This window comes from Argiope bruennichi, chromosome 6, assembly GCF_947563725.1.
Source record: "Argiope bruennichi chromosome 6, qqArgBrue1.1, whole genome shotgun sequence".
Taxonomy (NCBI): Eukaryota; Metazoa; Arthropoda; class Arachnida; order Araneae; family Araneidae; genus Argiope; species Argiope bruennichi.
This window is the reverse complement of record NC_079156.1, coordinates 93,429,588-93,454,226: the sequence shown is the minus strand read 5'-3', so window position 1 is coordinate 93,454,226 and position 24,639 is coordinate 93,429,588. Positions and strand designations below refer to the sequence as shown.

The window sequence follows — 24,639 nt, the reverse complement described above, 5'->3', positions numbered from 1 at the left end:
TGTGGTTAGGTATTTATTACATATGAACACATTATTATTACAATGCTGTCTTATTTTATTGTTGCAATTTTTCTTTGCAAAAACAATATAAAAATAAAGTTTAATAGGAAGTTTTAAAAACACACTTTTATCTTTGTATCAAAATTTAAAATTGTTTTTTAAATTAATATCTTTATGTCATTTATTCATCGTTGAATTTTATAAATATTATGGAATCTTGAAATGAATTTTTTTTTCTCAAATTCACTACCAGATGGCGTCCCTCACATGAAATCAAAATATAATTAAATTGATCTGCTAATTGATATTATATTTCAAAATATTAAAATAATGTATTGTAATCGAGAATACATAAGTGATCAAAATTTGAACATTCTAGCACCTCAAGAAGCGAAAAATTGATTATAAAATTCTATCTTAACAAAAATGAAAAATAAGGCAAGCTAAATAAAATTTCTGTTGGCTGTACAGAAAACAATTTTCTAAACTTGTAACGAATCTTCATACAAATTCATCATTAAAATTGATCGCTTACAGTTTTAAGCACTTTTGTATAAATTGAAAATCGAAATAAGGTCAAGCTATAAAATGATTCAGATTTCTTAATTGGCTGATAAAGGTTAGACGAGATTGTCAATAGAAATGGATCAAGTTATCATTTTTGGTGGCCTTTTGAAGTTTGACCTTTCGGTATCGTTTGCTGATGATTTGGACTTTAAACTTCAGCTGTTATTCATGTTTGAGTTACTATCACACTGATATATCTTTTTTTAAACACTTATTTTAAAATAAAAATATTTTGTAGCGGAATAGAGATATGTATTGTTATTGGAATTGTCTATCAAGATACACGAAGATTCTATTTTTTTTTTTTTTGAGAGAGGGGGGGAGATCGTTAATTTTTTGACGTTATGACAGATATGCAATAGAAAATAAAAATAAGGAAATATAATTTGAGATAATTTTTTCTTTCTTCATATTTTTAATCTTTGAGAAATATAATTACGGCTTTTTATACGATTATTTTCTATACTTAAAAGTAGTCACATCGAAATCAACTAAATTTCTTCTTAATCATTTTCATTCATTATAATGGATATTTGCAACAACCAACATTCTACATAAAACTTACTTAAAACACGTCATATTTTTCATTATCATAATTCTTTACAAGACTTTTATAAATGCTTATATATATATATATATATATATATTTTTTTTTATAAAAAGAATCTTATTTTCCTATTTATTTATTGCATGCGTTTTATACTATTTGTTTCCAAACACTTACAGAAAAAACTAATTTGACTTAAAGCAATTTCTTTGTCTAGCTAAAAACTATTTTGATGTTATTTTAATTAATTAGATGAATGAATAACAATGATTTTTTTTAATGGGACGATAACAATGAAAACGATTTCTATAGCAAAAAGAAATAAAAATGTACAATTGCATGAGAAATTTTAGTAATTTTTTTCTGTCTGAAAACATGAACTTCACCAGTAATAAGCATGATGGTATATTATTTCTTTATCCCCCTTCCATTTTGAAGGTAGCTTTTTTTATATATATATTTTTCATTCTATTACAGAAACCAGAATCTCCATTGACATATTCTATTCTACAGGGATTGTTGGCGCTTTCTTGGCGACGGAAATCTGTCCCCATTTGAGCGTAAATGCTTTTTGCAGTAACCCTAATCACCGGGAGAGAAACCGAGAGCGAGCGAGCGATGAAAAAACTATCATAACTCTTTTCAACCTAAGAGACAAAGTCAACGTGTGCAGTTGATTAAGAGCTGAGTACTTAGTACGCTGTCATGGTGAATTTCTGCGCTTTTGCCGGCTGTGGATGTGTTGAGCACTGAGAAACATGTAAATGCTTGATTATTAGAACGTTTCATTTGTGTTTTCTGTGTGCGTGTTGGAATAATTTCTGAATTCGGTTCTGAGCTTTTAATAGCAATTGGATTTCATCCCGTACCTATTGCATGAATTAGGTGTGAAATAATGGAACAGAAATAACTTCTAACTAGTGAGTGAAATTTTTAACCTATTATTATCATAATATGCATGCTATATGAATGTCATTCTATTTCTATTGTGGCCTCTTGTTCTGTCTTGTTTGTTTTTGTTTACAATTGACCACACATGTGTGAATCTGTTTGGCGACTATAAATTCCATTCCTTTACTTGTATGATTATTAATTACTATTACTTTATATTAGATAATTATTTATAGTCTTTTTTTATAAAATAGGTATTGAAAATATACTTTGATATTTATTACACTTCAAGTATTTTATATCAGGGCTGTTCACGTAATTCAAAAAATTATGATAAATGCTTGGTAATTTATTTAAATAAAAAAAAATGCAACAATTTTAAATATTTATTGCATTGAAATAATTATTTCGCTATTTACCATTTTTTTTAAAACGTTGGTCAGATTTGTAGTTGAAATAGTGCATGCGTTCCAATTCGAATTTCATTCAATTTCGAATGCAGATGTAACTTACATATAGTATTGCTAGTGTGATTTTATTCTACGCATATAAATATAATCAGTAAGTAAATAAAATATCATTTTTGTTGTTGAAGCCTACTTAGAATTTAATTTAAAAGTATACCTTTATATCATTTTAGATTCCTTGGTTTTCCTAAGATTCCAAGCAATATTTTTATGTATAGAAAGCAATGAAAATGCATATAAAAATTTACAAATTTTAATTTGGTTACAGTTTATGTGCATGACTTAAGATGCAATTGTTTGTTTTAGTAAAATTTACCGAAATATCGTTCTAACAATAATATTCTAATAACATTTGTTGTATTTAAAATTGAAATGTGCAGAAATCAATTTTTAAAATTCTACAAGCAGTGATATTTTGAATTTGAGTATCTTAAGTCATAAAATAAACTATTAATCTATATTGAAAACCAGTAATGAATATTCTGATATTCTATGCAGTTATTACATTGAAAGTTGCTAAGTAAAATTTCTGCCAACTCTGTTTATATGTATCATATTGTTACTAAAGAAAATTTTCTAAGTTACTTGTTGCATTACATAATATTTTTACATATCCTAAAATATTGTTCTAACTAACAAAAATTATTTTAAAATGTAGTTTACATAGATTAACATTTTAATGCTAGGTACTTAAAATGTTATTGTCCTAGTTGAGATGAGAACATAAAATTTTAATTTTAAATACCAGTTATATTTTATTTCAATTTTTATTTGTTGATATGAATTAGATTTAAAGTATGTATTAATTAAAAATATTTTTCTACTTTTCTTAAGTCATTTCCACACAACCTTTTACCAAATTTTTGCTTTTATTAGTTAAATAAAAGAGCAAAAATTGAATTTTAAATTCTTAAGAAGCTTCCTATATTTAATTTGCTATTATGAAGTCTGGAAGGAAGGTGAATGTGCATAAAATTTCTTATAAACAGTTTCAGTTGTATGTACTGGTTTGCATATCTATCTAATATGCTTTTATTAGTTTAAATCCATATTATAAATTCATTTAAAAAATCAAAATGTGTGACTAATTCTGATTAAAACTGCTATGTAAAATTTTATAAGAATATGCTTTTGTCAAAATATTCACTGTAATGATTTATGTATTTTTTTAAATATTGTTATAATAACCTTTTATAAGTTGACTATTGGAAGATAGTTGAATTATATAGTTGTCAATAGTAACTTGTATCATCAAAGAAAACTATTCATTTCTTGCTAAAATAGAAACAATCATTTTTATAATTTTTTCACTTAACATTATAAAATTTTTTCCATTAACTGAAGATTAAATTTTTAAAAGTTGTAAATGATTTAGTTGATATGAATCTAATATAAGTTAACTAGATACCATTTTTCTCAGTTTTGTGTAATTTCTCTTTCAATAAATAATAAAAGAAAAAAAACTGGATACAGTAACTGAAGCTAATTGATATAGCATTACATTTAATAAACTTCTAAATAAAATGTTTCTTTTTAAATATATTATGATTGATATATATGTTAAGCAAAATATTTTATGTGTAAATTATGTATTGAAATTATCTATTTTTTTTTATATTCACGACTATGCAGTTACATCTTAATTAAATGAAATTTCTTCAGTTTGTGCAAACTTGTATTTGTAAGGCCATACAAACTTGTCTGTTGGAAATAGTTTCAGTTTTGAAAACCTTAAAATTTTCTATTTTGAATTTATATGTTCAAAATCTTTAATCCCAAATTTGCATTTTTTTTTTTTAAATTCTTGAAATTAGAAAAATGATGGCAGTTTTTTAGCAAAAGAATTGAGCTAATAATATCATTAGCTTTCTAATAATTATTTTAATATGAGAATAATAAGGTGTATTATTGTGAGGTTGGAGTAAATAAGACGTTAAATTATTGGGGAACAATTGATACCCATTGTTAAATGCATGCATCTATTTATATGCATAAAAAAGAAATTTATATAGATTGGAACAGATTAATTGGTATAATTTCATAGTAAAACTAAAACTTTGAAAGTTTTTAGTGCCTTTTCTTTTTTGAATCTAATATGGAAGCTAATTTGAATCTAATATTTTTGTAAGTTTAATACTAATAAATTGTTACTGGATATGTAAATGTATAATATATATCCATGATTTTTTTTATTTTGTTAGTATTGAAGTCAGAAAGCTATATCATTATTAGTATAATTCATTCTAATTTTGTACTTTTTAATTACAATTTTAAATGTCGTACTAGAAAACCAGAGAAATATATCTTATTGGGATTGGTATTTCAGATTTGAAAATAAAGTTTATTAAAACATGTTTAAATTATATATTATTACTTATGCTTTTTATACTTACTACATAGTTAATACTTCTGATAAAAAGACTCAACTGCTAACAAGTCTGCAACATGTTTTAATCCATACGTAATTTGGTTTTAATTCAGGAAAATTAAACACTAAAAATGGTTAGATTTTTTTATGTATTTGAATATTATAAAATAAAAAACATACAGTTTAATTATTTCATAAGTAGTAATAGAACACTATTTTATGTTTAAATTTTTAGAAAATATGTATAAATATACATGATAGAAAGACATGTATAGATAGATATATATGATTTTGCTGTTAATGATCGTAAGTAATTCCATAGGATCACCACAATAATAAAACACTTCTCTGTGAAACAAATCTTATATGTTCTTCATATCTTCATGGTTTTTAATAAATATTGAATTCTAATATATAAATATATATGTAAAGCTAAGAGTGTTAATGCATTATTAGTCCTTAAAATGTAAACATACAATCAGTTTTTTTTTTTTTTTTCCCTCCTCTATAATGTAAAAGTGGTAATAACTTTTAAAACCTAATTCTTTTTGTGTGTAAAATTTGTTTATAATGATAATGTATGTTTATATGTGTGATAAGAATGATATAAAATTTTCTTAATTGGCGATTCCAAGATCTCTTGCACTGTCCATGTATGATCTATTTAATAAGTATTTTTTATTGCAAATTAAACCAAATAAATTGTTTTTGTATAACTCTTCAATATTTGTGAAGTATTATATTATATTTGTGAAGTATTCTATCTTTGAAATATTTATAATATTTTTCTGTAATTCAAATAATTTAAAATAGTTTTGATTTAAATTGTGGGATGCATTAAAGCTAAATTTAATTATAAAGCTAATTAATTAAAGGTCAAATTTATTTATAAAGCTAATTAAAATACTGAATGTAGAGTTGATAAATTAAAACTGTTCTGCATATTTTGATTTTTTTAGAGAAAAATGTTATTTTTGCATTTTTTTTTAATTTCATACATTTACTTGAATATTATTTGTTGATTCTGTGAAATGCTATCATGCTTCAGTATATCAGCTTTTCATATAAAGGAATTAATTTTCAGCTTTATATTTATGCTGTAGTTTTTTAAATAAAATCTGCTAATTTAAAATTATCTAATATATTTATTGAACACATATAAAGGAGAGAAAGATGCAAACCTGCTTCAGTTTGTATTTGCTCTTTTGAATAATATTATTTTTAAGCTTAAATAATTAAATTGTTGTTCTGAGATTTTGGTACATTTATTAATTATTGAATAAATATATAGTTGATTGCATTAATAATTTTGCAAACATCTTCACTCTTAGTATTATTTGCAGAGTTTAAATATTTTTGTATTTTGTTTTAATATTATTATTACAAAAAAGAAAAAGAAAGAAAACTTTTCAAGCATTGAATATCATTTTTGTTTTTGGATAAAAAAATTTCCACTATGTCATCGTTAATCTAATTATAGTAGGCATGGCAGTTTCTAAATATGTTTTTAAAAAAAAACAACAAAAAAAACGTTGTTTTTTAGACAATCTAATGAACTGGAAAATCCGGGAAAGTTTTCGGATATGTTTTGTTTTGGCTGCAGTTTGTTATTTTTTCAGTCAAAACTGCAGGATGCTTCGATTGAATTGGAGCAGTTAATTGTCTCAGGAGAGATGATTCAACAAAAGTGTTCGCAATTACCGATTCTTTTTCCAAAAATGGCATCGCTAAACTGTTTATCCATAATTTGTTGTTCTGAAGACTTTTAACTTTATTGTCCGCTCATTTTTGGTTCAGTTCAGTTGTATTTAATAATCAGAAAATACAGTTGCTTACTTTGTTCTAAGTATGTTTGTCACACTTATGATTAGGTATGTATTTCAGTATTCTTCACTTTATTTTTCTGCGACTGTTAATTTGCTTTTAATTTAATGTAGTTTTAAAATTTTTAATGCTCCCTCTTTTTTTTAAAAAAAATACTAAAATGCTCCAAACTACTGCTATATTTTCTAAAATTATCGGAATAAAAATTGTTTGGCATAGAATGTCGGACAGTTAATTGTTGGAGTAATTTATTCTTTTCATTGCTGAGCAATTTTAATAATGATATTGATTTTTATGTTGTTTTTTTTGGTATCGATGAATTATTTATTTTTACATTTTTGTAACGAGAGAAATAAATGTTATTGATGCCCATCTTTCTAAAGATCTAGCAGTTTCTAAGGGCAGAGAGAGAGAGAGAGAGAGAGAGAAACCCCCTCAATTACCATTTTTAACCCTTTCGACTTGCACACTCGGCGATTATCGCGTAATCATCGAGTCCAACAATGATCGCAACAAGGTTATCCTACCTGGAAGGCTGTTTTCAGTTCATGGCCGTACCTCTACTGTATTTTTAAATGGATAAAGTGCAATGGCTGTTCGATTTATTGCTATAATACCATGCCACCTGAGTATTTGAACTCCGTATATAGGTTTTGATCTGATGACCTTTCAATGACAATAAAAAAAAATTTCTCCTAATTTTTCTAATTATGTATGTTTGTAAAAATATATGCATCTTGTCAATTCCGCTTCTTTTTTTCTCTCCATTGTTACACTTGAAATACTAGTTCAGTAATTATTGCAGAAATATGTTTTCACACTAAAAATATTTAAAAGCATGCATAAGAAATTTTTAAAAATTAATAGTGATTTTACCAATTGTAGAGATATAGAAGAAATATATTTATCATGGAAAAAACGCTTTGAAGTATTTTTCTATGTTACAAAATTATTTTACAAAGTTATTTACTTTTCAGTCTCTTAAAATAGCAAATTATAATATACTATTGTAATATTTATATTGTATGATTTTTTGAATATGATTTTTTTATTTATTCCTTTTTATAAAAGTCCGTAAATAAAACATGAAATAAACTTCTTGATCTTAGAATGTTAAGTCAGATGAAAATATGATTTTGAAACCGTAGAATTATTTTAAAGAAATTTGAAACTATCTAAAAAAAAGTCTTTATACACACACACACACAAAAAAAAACAAAAAAAAAAAAACGGTGACCAAATTTGACATAATTAGTTTGAATTTCATAAATATGTAAAGAAATGAATCCTTAATTCCTGATTTTAGATGCAATGCTTTTCATCTTGCGTGAATTTTTATTCTGAAAATTAGCATCTGATGGTAATCTTTGTATTGTAATGTTATGGAGATGATTTACTCCAAATATCGCCTAATTGTATTGTACCTTTGGATTCACAAAAATAAGTGTAAAAAAAAACGACGAAAATTTTTTCTAATACTCTTGCGAAGTGGGGATATCTACATATTCGAATTTTATTAATTATTAACATTTTTATTTTCAAACACATTTTTTAAAACTTTCACTAGAAATCTAATGGATATATGATTTATATTTCTCATGCTGCTGAGATATCCGCAGGAAAGATTTGAGGATTAATCTCTTCATCCTTGATTTATCACTTTTTGATTGCTATCTTAACATTGAAATTTGGAGATCATAATTGGAGTAATCCGTTAATCCTGTGTTGTCCTTAAACTACAAATTATCAAGGAACTAGTGAAAGATATAGTCGAATGAGTGATTTAATGAGGAATTTCGTTTTATCTATGCAACGGAGTGTTCTGCTTTGTCCTGTGCACTTTTTTTTCTTTTCGGTTTTAATTTTAAAATAGAAATAAGCCATACTATTTTCAGCGGGAGTATATTTATAATCAGCGTTTTTTATGGAGAGGGGGATTCTACTTTGTAGAATATAAGTGTGTTCTTCAGTTTTTTTTTAATGGAACAGATATATTAATCAGAAAATATTTTAAAATTATCGAATAGCTGAAAGTAGTGGAAGGTTTAGTTTGATCAGAAGATTTTTAAACAATTAAGTTATTACATGAGCTTATGCATTAAAAGAAATAAAATTTTCCTTGTCATTAAATACGGTAATTTTCTCTGTAGAATGTATAGTCCTTGAATTATCTTTACGCATATCTGATGATTGCTTTGAATTACAAAAGAATTTTAAACGAATATTAGAATACCTTTTCTGAATGGCAGATGGTTATATTTCATTGATTGCCTGCCTTAAGATATTTTTTTAGATAATCTTCACGAATTATTCGTGATGTAATGAATGAATGAAGGAAGGAATGCAAAATCGATAATAAATGAAACTCATTGCAGATTGTATTATATTAAATTTCTATAATCTTTAATATAATTATACATCAAAAATCTTTTATTTAAAAGTAATTGAAACACCTGTATTCTCACACTGCCTTTACTATTTGTCAGTGTAAGGTTAAAATTATGGTTCCGATATTCATGTAAATGATAGCTTCTGTTCCGTCTGTTGACACCTCATACTACTCGTACCAATATTACAACTCATTTGTTTCTCGATTGATTTGATTTGATTCAGAAGTAAAAATGACTCGCTGTTGCATCTCAGTCAGTGTATAACAACTTGTGGCTTGCATGATAATGTTTATTGCGCGATTGCGACTTCACGTGAATTGATCTGCGTTAAAATACTTCTTACAATTTTCGTCAAAATATTTTTAAAAAATATTGTTTAAATCTTTCATTTAGAACACAAACTATTTTTTTTTTTAAATCAGTGAATTATGAATGAAAACCATTTCAATCCAATTGCAGAAAATGAGTATCGTCGTATTGGAAAATCAAAATATTTTTAAAATATTGTTTAAATCTTTTATTTAGAACACAAACTCTATTTCTTTTTAAATCAGTGTATTATGAATGAAAACCATTTCAATCCAATTGCTGAAAATGAGTATCGTCGTGTTGGAAAATAACATAGATTCGATTTTTTGTTTCTACTAATTATTCGACACCATATGGAACTGATACTGTCTTCAAAATAGTAGTATGTGGATTGCGAAATCCATTTGCCATTGTATTACAAAGCATTCATTAAATCCTGTAAGTGGTGTGCTACGAAATTATGGCTTATAATGGGTCTTTTAAAGGGGGTTGTTAAATTAGGGAAGTCGGTGTGTAGCGGGTTTTTTCGATACTTCCTTCCTTGACCTGAAAAGTAGAAGAAAATAGTACAAGCTCCTCAAAGGGGGGGGGGAGATAAATGGCGTTCCTTATTATCTTGAGATTTAGAAATAGAGAATTTCTTGAACCCTTGTTTCGATTTTAAAAAATTAAAAAGTGTATACACGTGGGGTGATATTTTATGATGACTCAACCAGGGGACTCTTCAAGGTCATATGGCGCACTAGAATAGGTGAGCGAATTTGGCCTTAGGCCAGAAACGATTACACTACTGTTTGGTGTTTATGTATGCAAATCAGTTGTGCAACATAAACTGATGTAAAGTTATAGGTCCATTATCTTCTTTTGTGGGGAAAAAAAGCCTTTAATGCCATGGTGAGATCTATTTTACTTATTGGGTTCGTTGTTCTGCGAGATGAGCGTTTATTCATGCATGAATTAAAAGTCCTGTTTCTCTCTGTATTTTAAACTAGCAGCTCGCAAGTTTCTACGCTTGATGTGTCGTTTCGATATTACATGCTAATTAGCATATTGCTTATGTATGCTGTTTGAAGTTTAAGAGTTGGATTATAATGAAATGTGTTGGATAAATCTTTACTCGGTGGTTTTGTTTATTTTTTTATATGTGACATTTCAAGCAGTGACAGTGTTGCAAAAGGTACATTACACATTAGCACATTCTTATTTATTTCCCAAACATGATTAAATCTTAATTGTGTGGCTTTTTCCTATCCTATTCCATGTGCTTTAATTTTTGAACCTTTGAATTTTTTATAAAATGAGAAAGTACGCGACTTTGTGATGCAAAAGAGCTTGCAGTTTGATGGCATTACATTTACCATGTAACTATAGTATCATTTAAATTGATACTATTTGTCCTTTCGCATGCAATGACGTGTCTGACACGCGCATCAAATTATTGTATTTTTATTTTAAAATCTGGTATTATGTGCAAGTATTAAGTAATTTAAAATTCAAAAATCACTTAAAACACCTCCATATCTCGAATGCCCCTTGTATTACGGCAATGAAAATAACAAATAATCTAAATAGATGTTATCTAATTAGAAAGTCAATATAGATTTTTAGAGTCCAGGGTTTAACAGTTTAACGATCTACTTAAAATATTTTACCTATTTACTTCATTGTATCTTTTCCTTTATATTATTTTCTGCTATTTTGATAGATTTTCATTATTATCTAACTAAATCCCCCAAGATACAAATTTATTTCTTTATAATGTATGCTCACTATGTGATGTATAGACAAAATCTGTGCGAAGTGGTTTTGAAAAGGGGGGGGGGGATTTATAGTAGGAATCATTTGGAATGATTAATTCATTATTTAGATATAAAATAATCCTTCTTTCTTATAAGTATTTTGAAAAGACTACAACAGCAACCAAATACTTGCTTTTTAGCCCTTTCAGTGAAACAAAAATATATTCCAATTATCATGTATGTCAATAGAAATTTGTAAATGTATGCATATAATAGCTTGTTTATTTAAAAGTATTTATATCATTCGAATCTCGATTTCCTAAATGGTTGCCAGTTAAGAATAGCTGCGATATGAAAATATTTGGATCAATCGGAAGATATATAGTGAACAAGAAAGAGAGGCAGGGAGGGTAAACGAAAGGTTTATTTCGGATTGAATTTTTTTAGAAGTTGCTGTAATCTGGATTTTAAGTAAATATTTTTGTGAATACCTTTTAGTAATTGAACTCATTAGAATTTGATGCTGAGGTTTTTGGTTTTTAAGGGGTGAAAATTTTCTATTTACTTTGGATTTCATTTTATTCTTTAATATATATATTCCGCATATATAACCTAGAGTCTACCAAATAAAATTTCCTAAGGTGATTTTTTTAATTTAAAATTATTAAAATGAATTTTTTAAAGCAAAAATTTTTCATGACATTTATTATGGTTATTATTTATTATTTTAATTTTTGTTGTGTGTGTATTATAAAAAAAAGGGGGGAAGGTGGGAAGCATTTTGTCCGAAATTTGTAAGTGCCATTTTTTTCGGAGAACTTGTTTCACAATTATATATAATAATAAAGAATGCAGTTTGTATTTTTCTTGTTTGAAATTAGTATATTTTTATATTATCCTTATATCTGCATTTATTTTCTTTGAAGCTATTCAATAATGAATTTGTAATCCGTGAATTGAAGATAATGAATAAGAATATGTTTATTTTATAATTTACTAACACTTTTGTATTTGTGTGCATGTGCATGTATGTGAGAGAGAGACAGAGATTATACTAAAAGTAATGCATTAAATAGTGTCCATTCCCTAAATTGTCAGTGAATTTTTGAGTAATTTAATTGCTTAGTATGATTAATTTGTGAAGATTCCACACTGTCCTTTTGTTTTAAGAAATGCCATGTTTGTTCACTATTACTATGCCAATGTCTATGTTTGCCATCCAGTTTTTTTTTTTTTCAGAAAATGGTTAAGATCTGTTATGTTTTTGTTTTGTTGACATATCATATATTGTGTAGTTTATCACTTTTTTTATATCAAGGTAATAAAAAATTTATTAATGGTATTTTAATTTTGATAATTTCATAGTTAATCATAAGAATAAACATCGTAGTTCAATTCGAATGACCTTCTTAGTTTTTTTGTTTCTTTAATCGCTGCATTTGCCAATGCCAAAATCCCATAATGAAGATATCAGAAACGATAGTTAAGGATAAACTTTTTAAAACGACGATAATATAGCTTAGTATACTTGAGAGTAAATAAGATCAGATCATGTGATGAAGTTTGACTGCAGACTGAAAAACCGTCTTAAATTGAGCATGCGCTGTAATTGACCCGAGTCGACTTCTAAAAATAGGAACTGAGTTCCATCGACAGAAGCTGTGATTGGTTTGTAGTCAAATGGGAGAAAAAGGCCGTATATTAGAAATTCTCGATATTAAAATTAAAGGAATGGGAAAAATTGAGAATTCATTAAATTCAATAGGTTAAAAATGATTAACCAGAGTGGGAATTAAATATGCATAAGTAATGTAACCTTTTCACTTAAAATCACACACACACACATACATTAGAGCTCAAAAAACGACGTATGTTTATTATTATTGCTTCACATTCTTTGTGCGGAAAAAAAAAAAAAGAAAGAAAAGCTATTTAAAAAATAATTGCTGTTGCAAAAAAAAAAAAAAAAAAGTATTTTTGTACCTTTTTCAAACAGTGATAAAAATGTGCGAGTTATAAAAACAATATTGGATTTTTCAGGTAATTTAAATTTTTCCTAAATTCAATTTTGACATATGTTTTTGACATGTTTGAGTTATTATTGTTATGAATTTCAGATTGTTATGTTATGAAAGGAGAAAAATAAACAATATATTTTTATCAAAATTTTCGTCGTGTTTCCCTTATTAAAATAAGCTTCATTGAAAATAAACACAATAATTTAGCATTAATTATCCATTTTCCTTTTAATCTTTAAAAGAAAATCCGAAATAAAACGGGGTTAATTCAAAAGTTAAGAATTGTTAAGTTATTTAATGAACCTTAAATGCCATATTCTTTGACAAATATGATTCAACCCCCTCCCCCTTTTTTTTATTAGAGTATTTGTTCCTTGTTGCATTTGCTGGTAAATCTTCTTTCTTTCTTTATTTTTTTTATAACAGAAGGAATTTGACATCGCCCCAATCGATGAAAATTATTTTGGTTTCTGATTTATCTAAAAGAAAAAATCTTGGTTACTTCCCTAAAAATTATTCTCGTGTTGTAATATTGTGTGGTTAGAATTAAACTTATTCAAGACACACACAGTATGTAGATAGAGAGAAACTAATGATCAAGGAGATTGTGAAATCTTGCTAGTATGCATCTTAAAACACGGAGAAATAAATGATGCAAACACTGAAAGAAAATGTTATTTTGAAGAACTCTCCCTAATTTATACGTAGTAGTAATGCCATATAACAATTTATCACAGTCCTGATGTATATTAATTACGAATTTTTAATAATTTAACAGAGATAATCCAACAACTGATATAAACATTAACATTTCAATCTGATTAATGCATATAAATAACTGATAGTTTTGTCTTATTCTTTTCATAACTTTTGCATCATTTTTATCACCGAATTTTGATAAATTTCATGAAATGATCTTATGAACCACCAAATTTATTCTACAGTCTTTTCTGATTAAGGTTCACTTCATTTCCAACCACCTTTAGTAGTTAAGCACATATGCTTTCATTTAAGATCTGCTTGCATTTATTACTAGTTATATGATCCTGAGTCGACTGTGCGTCAGAATCTTAATCGTGAAAGGGTTTGAAGAAGGGTTCTTTCTCATTCTGACAGGTTGCCCACCTTTGCGTCCAATGAGGAAACGGACGCCCCAGAGTTGGACTACCTGCCCCGCGTGATGCGCTTACACACCTTCATGCACTCTTGCAAAGAAGAGAGATACTGTTGCCGTTGTAGATCAAGCACGGACCGGCCTTCGTTCTTTGTGCCTGGACACTGGACGTATCCTTCCATGCGTGGATCTGACTTGGTCAATAGAATGTCCTATGAGAATGCCGTCTCTCAAGATGTGGTGAGTTGATAAAAACACCTATCTACCTTCTCGCGATGACCAACCATCGTTTGGATTTATAAATATTGAAGTAGCACCTTCTATTTGCACCCTGCCATTGTGCGATTTGACATAACAAACATAAAGAGCGGTTTCATTGACATAAAAGAATGTGAATTTTGTAATTTATTGTATATAAATATTATGTTCAAAAACAGACTATAAAAGCACTAGGTACCTAGCAGGAGATACAAGGATTGACCACCTAGTAAATGGCCTACATAAAATTACTGAATGGATAATACGTAGCTCTGAGTAGGCGCTGTAGGCGCACTTTTATAACAAAGGCATGAAATAGAATTAATACGCCACAGCATAAATTCTATATTTTCAATGTGGTATATATTTTGTACCGCCATAATGATGGTTAGGCGTACGAGTTTTTAAAGAGTTCTTTACTAACCAACACTTACGATGTATTTTTAAAAACCACTAATATGACCGAATTTACCTGTCATGTTACACATTTTGTGATACATTATTCTTAAAAGCAAAATATTTATTAAACAAAAATATATGATGCCGTTTTTTGGGAGAACAAAAGACTGTAATATTACTTCTTGTTTACATTTTCTAATAGACCAGAGGATAGAAACCACTTACATATGTAAAAATGCTAAAAAAAAATATGGATGACAACAAAGTAACTTTTGTTTGAAAGACGAGAACATAAACGCGGAGTAATACTATATTTAATTTCGACTGTAAAACCTTACAAGATTAAAATGCATTAACAGTTTTAAATTCTTTTAAAAATTTTCAATAGTAGTTTTGAAAAATTTATTACAGAACTCTATTTTTCGTTTGAGCTATTTAAAAAAACACTTCTGAAAAAATAAAATTCCAAAGTTAATTTTTTTAGTAATTGGTTTAGTATAAGCCAATTATGAATTAATTGGATTTTATGTTAACTTGTTCTATCTAGAGTGCTTAATTATATTTCTTTTAATATTTAAAATTAGATAAATGATAAGATTCATTTTAAAATTAAATTGACCACAAATAAATTTCTTCAATACGAAATTTATGATTTCAAATTTCTAAACAAGAATTATAGTGACAATATATATATTTTATTAAAAATTTCGTGATATTTTCTTTTTAAAAAACCTTCACAACTTTAATAAACATTTTTTTTATTAAATAGTTCTGGGCATTTTTTTTGTTATTATAATGAATATTTTTGTTATTATAATGAATATACCTCAAATTAGTTAAGAGATAATTGGTCATTTATTTTAATAACATACCTACAGCTGTTTGTCAATGTCACATCAATTAAAAAAATAAATTTAAAAACTTTGATAGAAATTTAATTCAACGCTGGTTACTTTAAAATCATTCATTGAGCACTCCGCTGCTTCCCCTCCCATTTAAAATTCTGTTTTATTAGGTAAAAGAAACAAAATAGCTTAAAAACATTCCATTTGATTTTTCATTTAATGAATTCATTATGACTTTCTTATACCCATAAATATAGGCATTTATCCTTAAAGCCAAAGCTAACTACAAAGACAGTCATGAATATATATCTTATAAAACACTGATACAGATGGTGTTACAAAAATGTTCTGGAGGAAAATTTACATGAACGATTTACAGACTGTTTTAAAACGACTCCCAAAAAGTTTCGAAACTGAACAGTTTTCGCTTTGATAGACTGAAATACAGTAGTACAGCAGTAAATCCTATTGTATTTGGTATCAAAGCTTTATCGTCTGCGAGAATATTTAGAAATTCGCTGAAAAAAACTCGACTTTTTTTATGACTGGTTAAATCCCAAACGATTTTCATCCGGCGAGTCTCATTATACCATTTATCGAGCAATAGGGGATGTTTTAGACTGGCCTTGGAACAGCGAGGGGAAAAAAACGAAAAGGCAAATATAAAACTAATTCTGATGTGTGCTTAGATATATATCTATTCGTCAGAGAATTGCTGGGAGAAAAAGTCATATAGAATGATAGTTGGTCGACCTTGGACACTAAAGGCAAATAAAAAGTCCAGGAAATACTCGCGAAGCGTGTGTGTTTAACTTCCTTTTCGAAGGTGCGCCTGCGCCAATATGGGCACACCTGAAAGGGCGGAGTCTCAATGAGACGTAATACGTTCGCATTCCTTTCACTAGATTTTTAAAAAAAAAAAATTGTGTTCGAATAGTTTTCTAATTAATTAGCAGGTTGTTTGAATAATTTTAGACTCCCCCCCCCCTTCTAGATTGTTTTCGAATATTATTATTTCCGGAAATGGTTTTTGGCATCGGTTTTCATCTCTAATGATAGTTTATTTTGATAGTAGTTAGTAGTTATTTCAGAGCTAATATGGACAGAAGAAATGCTTTGGTGCGAAAAGTGGACTTATCAAAAAATACTAGAAGGGAAAAAAAAAAAAAAAAAGCGTATCTGCCGCGATAGTAAATAAATAGAAACTTGATTCAAAAACATGTTTTCTTTGAAATGTTCATCTGATTCGTTATCATAAATAGTAAATTAATTTTTATTTTTTGTATTTATATGACTTTGACTTATTCATCAAAAGCTACTCGGTTTATTTTAATGCTGTTGTAATTTTAATTAAGATTTCTCGATATTGAAGATTTTTTATTTGTTCCAAAAAAACGCTTTCAGTTTTATCATTAAAAGACTATCGAAATTATTTAGTTCTAAGTATGCTTTTGGTAATTTCTTATGATTAATCTTTGTACTCGGAAGAGTAATTCGATGCATAATTTTTTATCTAATAAAAAGCTTTGTTTAACTTGAAAAAAAAAAATATGTATATTTGTTTTAAGTTTAATCCCCCCCCCAGAAAAATTATTTTACATTTTCTTATCACTCTTCTTATCAATCAAAATTTTAAATAATAAATAAAACGTCAAAATGATGCGCCGTCTTGAATGGTGAGTGAGAGGACCATCTGAGTGCTAAGGACATTCACAGAAATTAAACTTCGAATTTTTTGCGAGGAGGGGGGGGGGATTACAAAGAAAAGAAAAAAAATTAAGTTTTCAAGTTGCAGTTAACCATTTGCATATGAGAATTTTAAAAAATACTAATGCGATCTTGTTAAATTATCAAACAAAATTTTAAACTGATGAGGAAAGTAAAAAATGATACTGACGCAGATAATCACTGTTTGATGTTTACATGCAGTTTTAAAATAATTTCTTAGACAATAATGAACGATTTTCCAAGATATAATCTGGTCCGAAAAATCTATATTTTACTCTACATGCCATACTTTCCTTCATAGAACACATACCATACTAGCTGGAGATTTTAATAAAGTGACTGTTGAAAAGCATGCGGGTACCATATACCCAAACGACCTTGTTAAGAAATTTTATTGTAAATTGAGGATGAGAAATCAAATCTAGATACCTCTCAAGTCTTTAAATGCGCCCAGAAGACTTAAAATGAGCACCGTGGACTTTATGAGTTTGCTCAGCTAGCGGTTTTAGTGGTGGAGTCCAGAAAACTAAAAAGTCATTCCGAAACATAAAAGTTGATTTGTATGACAGTCTGAAATTGATTTGGAAGAATGGCCTCACACAAATTGCTGTCATTGAGCTATGGAAGTTACGGAGGATAAATGTCTGTATTAAAGATTTTCTTTATTATGTGTTCCAAGAACTTAACTTGATCTTACTCGGATGTGGAAGCATTATTGCATTATATAAATTTGTAATAACCGGATATGAAAACATAAAAACTGTGTATTTTTCATCGCAATTTGAAAAAAAATAAAAAAAATATCAGCTCTAAGCAGATCTTATAGTTTATATAATAGAATGGAGTAGAGCATGGTAGATAGAGACATGGGTAAAATCCAGATTTCTCTTTTGGTTAGTTTTTTTATTAATTATTAATTAATTTGTATTTGTGTGGTTTCAAGTAAAATAATTTTTATCGTTTAATTTTCATTTAATATAATCTTTTAGCTGTTTTATTTTTGTGTGTGTGTGTGATTTTCATTGAAAGTTTTGTAATATACTTTAACTTTTTAATCTTTTGTTTTTATATAATGATTAGTTCTTTTTTAGTAAAAAATTTATAATTCATTCTGCGCTTGATTTATGTTTTTTATAATTGACGTGCGCTGCATTGTCTTGGTTTTGTAATTAGTCGCGCAATTTCCAAGAGAGACGGAACGTAATGTCACCGCGAAGAATTAAGACTGCAATGAGACGTTAGTCACGTGACTATCGACTCCATTTCATTAGTATTCTATTTTGTGAATCTATAGCAGTTTTAATTGTAAAAATTGCTCTTTAAATGTTGAATTCTTTTGGCATCCTTTTCTTTTAATTTTTTTAAAAATCTGTATCCGAAATTTACTGTACCTTTTCACAAAATTTCTTCCTCATCTTACGTGTTCAATTATATTTTCCTATTTGTTTCAACTAGCGCAAGCACAATTACGATGACGTCACTTCCATTAAATCAAAAAGAGGATAATCTTGGTGAAGCATGGTGAAACAGTGACTTTGAGAATGGAGGATCACGAATTCGATACTCGATTTCACCAAATAACTGATATATATTTGTCTCACATTTCGTTCCATATTAAATTAAAGTCTCTCACTTTAATTGTGGTCAAGTATTGTCTTCATCATTTGACCATTCTTCAAACAGCCCTTCTATTCAAAACAACTCTATATAGCTTCCAAATGAGATGTTTTCTCTAATCAAACTCGGGTAATAAAAAAAAAAAAAAATGAAGGCTATTGGTTTAATCTGTCATGAAGCAAATATTTTAATGTTAGAGCAGTGTGAAAGTTTAAAGAATGATTACCAATTTCCATCATCTTACCAATAAGTAAAAATTACATGATCCATGAAAATTACATGACATGACAATTGCATCTTTACCTGTGGTATAAATCTCACGATATCAAACAAATCCACGTTTTGTATATCATTCAAGGCAAACGTGATCGAATCCGGCGAATGTCTCTTTTTGTATTGTTTTTCTTTTTTTACGACTTAGTTAGCGATTTGGAGGGAGGGAAAAAAAAAGTCCCACTAGCTGCTTCGCTGTTTGACATCGCTTCCTCCTTTATAGAACCTTTGATTAGCCCGAACAGGTGACGACCTTAAAATTGTGCTGAACCGGTCAATGTGTGACAATTATTGCGTCAAGACAGGTTATATTATTATTATTTTTTTAACTCTTCCTGCTTCATTTACTACTTCTAACATTCATTGCTGAGATTTATTCATAAGTTGCCCATTGAACCTTAACTGTAGTAAATCGTTGTGTTGTGATTTTTACCCCATGTTGAGGGTTGATTAGTGAAATTGGTCGTGATTGTGAAGTCGGTTGGTTTTATTGTGACGTTTTAAGCGAGTGATGATTTGGCAAGATAGATGGGCGTTATATTTAATCAGAAAGATAGAGTACGTTATATTTAATTAGGCACAGATCGTTTGACCTAAAAATACCGAATTAGGAGCTGATATAATGTGTGGGTTAAAAATGTGCGAAGAGTTAAGAAGTGACTTTTTAAAAATTAATTAAATGTTAAAACATATTTTACGTTTTTCCGCGAAAACTTTAAAAAAAAATGCTTTGTCTCTTTAATAGTGTCAATATAATTGTTGTTCGATTTTTTCTTCTGCATTTTGATAATTTAAAAAAAAAATACTTTTGTATGATTTTTATTTATTATTACAAAGAAATTCAAGCCGTTTTTATTGTTTTATCATATTTAATCGCCTAAATTTCTTACACTGCTGAAAGCTAACGATGAAAATGAAGATAAAGTATGGTAACAGGTAATATGCAATTAGAAGATACATTACCGGGAAGTTTTTTTATAATGCCTCTGTGATGTCATGGGATTTAACACCTTTAGGAAAGTACATCTAAATAATTAACAATTTATTTTAATAAAAGCTATACAGGATTTTAATAACTAACCTAATTTGATCTTTAAAAATACTCTATGGAGGAAATCATGAGTAATAAATTTGACATAAAGATATAATAAATATTCTGACGAACCCATGATTATTATCTAAATCGACTGTCCCTAAATAAAAACATGGTTGATATTAAAAACTGCAGGAAAGCACAGTTTTATATACCTCGTATGTTTTACAGACTCATTAATCCCGAAGTGCATTAAAACATTCAACAATTGGCAGTAATTAAATATTTGGAATGCCTTCATGTACATAGATAATTTACAAAAAAATAGTATTCTATCATCTTGTTTTAATATATATATATATATATATATATATATATATATATATATATATATATATATATATTATTTCCTTCTTACCCTTAAAAAGGTTCACCGAAGCGCGTGCTTGTTAAATTTATGATGACTTTTTAATTTTAAAATTTCTACAGCTGTTTTTCATACTTTAGAGACATTTTTTTTTTTTAAAGTTCCTATTTAAAAATAATTTATTGATATCAGAAATAGGAGGGGGAATTTTCATTGTTTATTTAATTGTTGTAATTGTAAGAATATTCAAAATATAACTGCTAAATGAGAGAAAATAAAATTTTAAAGTCAATTTAAAAAGGTAACGTATACGTATTTTTTCGACGCATCTTCCTCTTATTTTCATCTTATCCAAGCCAGTGCAAAAATCTGAAGTACCGAATGGGATTATTTAAATTACTGTTATTTTTTATAATGTTACTAATGTTAAGTTAGTAATGTATAGGTTAGATTATGCTTAATTATCTATTTTCTAGTATTTCAATTTGAATGCATAATTCACTGATGAATTTGTTTATAAAAAAGATCAATAGTTCATTAAAAACATGTAATAATATTAATTGATTATATAAAAAAGGGGGGAAACGGCAATATTGTACATTTTTTTTGTATTAGATTTTTATCTTTTTCTTACTTTCATCTAAGCCAAGCCAATGTAAAAACAAGCCTGGTTCTGAAGTACAGAATGTGATTATTTAAATCACTGTTATTTTTGATAATGTTACAAATATTGAATTAGTAATTTATATGATAGATTGGACTTTATTATCTATTCTCAACTATTTCTTTTTGAATGCTTTATGCATTGATAAATTAAAAAGAAAAATCGGCAGTTCATTAAAAACATCATATAATAATATCAATTGATTATTTAAATATCAATAAAAAAGAGGGAAATGGCACATTTTTTTATATTGGATGTGTAGCTTTTTTTTAATATTTAATTCGATTTGTAATTCGTCGTATGCGGTTAAAAGACGTTTCATTTTTCGATTATAAAGATCGGGATACGTATCTAAAATTTGTTTTCCTTAATGAGTCAACAACAATTATTACTGTAGATGTTTCTTTGATCGCAACGTTAATTACCATTCCACTCATCTCTTAGTCCTCAAGCCCTTTAATGTCAAGTATTTTAATTTTCGCGCTATTTCCTTTAAAGAAAATCGTCTGATCGACCAAAATTAATCAATCATCTTTTGTGGAACGTGTGTCTTTAAACCTTGTTGCCATTTGCAGAACCAACTCCATCATTATGTAAGACTTGGCTGAAAAAAGGTTCTACATTTTTAAAATGCGCATATTTTAACCGGGTGGATCGGACTTAGTTGGGGACGCCATGATTGCCTTGGGAAGAACGACCTCGTCCTTCTTTGGCAAATCGCATCGCGTTCGATAGATAGGCCTGATAAAGAATTCTTTCGGCTAAGACGATGACAACAGTGAAATTTTGAATGTTTGTCGGTTCATTGATTTTTTCCCCCCTCTTTATGCTGTTAGAATTAAAAAATTTTTTAGTTACACAGTGGTGTTCATTTTAATAATCCAAGATGATTGACAATTTTAAAGAACGCAAAAAATATAATGTATTGAAATTATAAATAGAATTAGTTCCTTCTGGAAAACAAAAGAGAAATTAAATTAATTTTCTTTTCAACGGAAATTCGATGCAACAAAATTTTCGCTGTATTCTTTCTTAGAACAAACAATTTTTTTTTTTTAAGTTGCAATTTTTTTTTCTTTTTTTCTTTTGCTTTCTTCTTCTTTTTACATGGATTTTAATTTCATGATTCTTAAAACTTTATTTCAGTCTTTGTAGAGCTCAACTATTTTACACTCTAATGAAACATGGAAAATGTACTTAATAAATCAATAAAAGATTCGAATAAGATATTGTCATTTACAGCAAAGCATGCTCATAAAAAAAGTTACCGTATAAATGTTAAGGTATAACCGAAAAATTGGGCGCATATTTCAACTATATATGATTCGAATATTTAAATGAAATTGGCCATTTCATTCATTGGCAATCAGTCGAGTTCTGCTAAACTGAAAATGTCAAGTAATTCGGCGTATAAATCGTGTCCAGTTATTTTAGTACCACAAGTTATTAATAATAGTTTGAAAACTGTTTATTCTTAATAATTTTTATTCGAGTATTTTTTGGAATTCTTTTTCTATTTCAAGAATTATATGGAATGTTCAAAATATATACAAAATGCAAAATCTCATCCTTTTTTCTGATACTCTTTACACTGCATAAAAAGAAAAAGGAAAATAGTTTTGTGTGATATCATATTAAAAACTTAAGTTATTAAATCATAACTGTGCAATTGATATGCCACACATTTTCTGCCGGAGCAAATACTACTGATCTGCAAATAATTATAAACTTATTTACATATTTAGAAAGATTTTACATAAGGTTTTTTTATTGTCCAAAGTATTTATTATTTCATGCGATTATGTTATTAACATTTTCGCTATCTGCATTTGTTTTTATTTATAAAAATAAAAGAGGATTTGCAATTTTATCTATTTAAGGAAAATTTACCTCAAAGATAAATGTTCCCTGCAGTTCTGCTTGTTGAAAATAATTTTATTTCTAGATGTTGAGGAAAGTCACATTACTAAAGAATGAAATAAATTTGTAACAATGAAAATGAATCATTTAAATTTAATTGTCATAACTAGTGTGTCCATGCGAAAAACACGCTTGCATCTAGAAAATTCTTCTGAAATTCATATGCAAGCCTGCCTAGAACCATACATAACGTAACAGTACGCTTATAAAAAAGCAAAATTTTGTCTAGGCTACTTTTACAGTGTGTGAAATTCAGCTTAAAATTCTAATCACGAACTCAAAACACGTGACCTTGCCGAGGATAATCATGTTGCATATCAATACTCTCCGGTTGGAACTGGTCCCTGCTAATCGTGTGCCTCCCCCTCTTGTCCCCCTCCCTTGCATTTAATTATTTTTTTCTTATTATATTCTTTATGTGCGTTAAAATTTGTCAGGTCATTTTTCTACTCATTTCCGAGGGTTAAAAACAGAACTAAGCGATAAATTTTGACTCGCAAGGCGCCGGGAAGTTTCCAGTTATTTTCCTTGATTGTATGCGTACGCGTCGCAATGGGTGTTTCCATGTTAACTGTCGAAATATTTTCAAATAGAAGCCATTCTGGATTCGAAATACTTGAGGTTTCTTTCTACGCATTAGTTAAAGTATCGTTTTAGCTCCAATCCTAATAAAAATGTTGTTCGAAAATTCTTTGTTCCATTTTTAGATTTGTTTGATAAGGCAAAACGCTATATTCGATTTATTTTCCTGTATACGAAAATTCTGTGCTTAGTCCTTTCTGGCTTACTTATGCTTTTATATTATAAAAGTTGCTTTATACACATAGCAACTTATTCGCATTAGATTATTTGTGTGTATTAACGTAATCCTTTATTAATAAAATTATGCGAATATACAATTGATAAATCATAATTTTTCTCTACTTCCCATTCATATACTTAGATTGTTTACAAAATGGTAAAATAATTTATTTTTTTTTGGTTGAAAGATTTTATGACAGTTTAAACTTTTTGGATAAAATATAACATAATTATTTCTCCATAGTGCATGAATTTAAATAAAAAATTTTAAGGCAGAAATGTTATGTTTTTTTTTAATGAAGCAATTGTTCTATTCCATTAAAGACAGATTTTTTAAAAAAACTGCATTTTTAATTTGTTACAAAAAACTTATTAAATAATTATATATAAATGATTTTCTGTACTCATAATTACAAATTTGTAATTTTCTTTTTAAATTGCAAATTATTTTAAATATATACAAATCCAAAAGTTTCAAATTGGGATGAGATTTCTTTACC

At 27.7% G+C, this 24,639-nt stretch overlaps 1 protein-coding gene across 4 annotated transcripts in view; it reads left to right on the top strand.

The window, feature by feature from the left end:
* The first annotated feature begins 1,733 nt into the window (after positions 1-1,733).
* The window catches only part of LOC129971460 (phosphatidylinositol 3-kinase regulatory subunit gamma-like), a 41,770-nt gene continuing 18,864 nt past the window's right edge, over positions 1,734-24,639 (top strand). The window contains exons 1-2 of one of the 4 annotated variants that reach the window (XM_056085241.1): positions 1,734-1,874; positions 14,237-14,474. In XM_056085241.1, coding sequence (XP_055941216.1) covers positions 1,873-1,874; positions 14,237-14,474 — 240 coding nt within the window. In that variant the 5' untranslated portion in view covers positions 1,734-1,872. Of the gene's footprint in view, positions 2,035-14,236; positions 14,475-24,639 lie in introns of all 4 variants that reach the window. The other 3 variants (XM_056085242.1, XM_056085244.1, XM_056085245.1) reach the window with 3 other exon arrangements.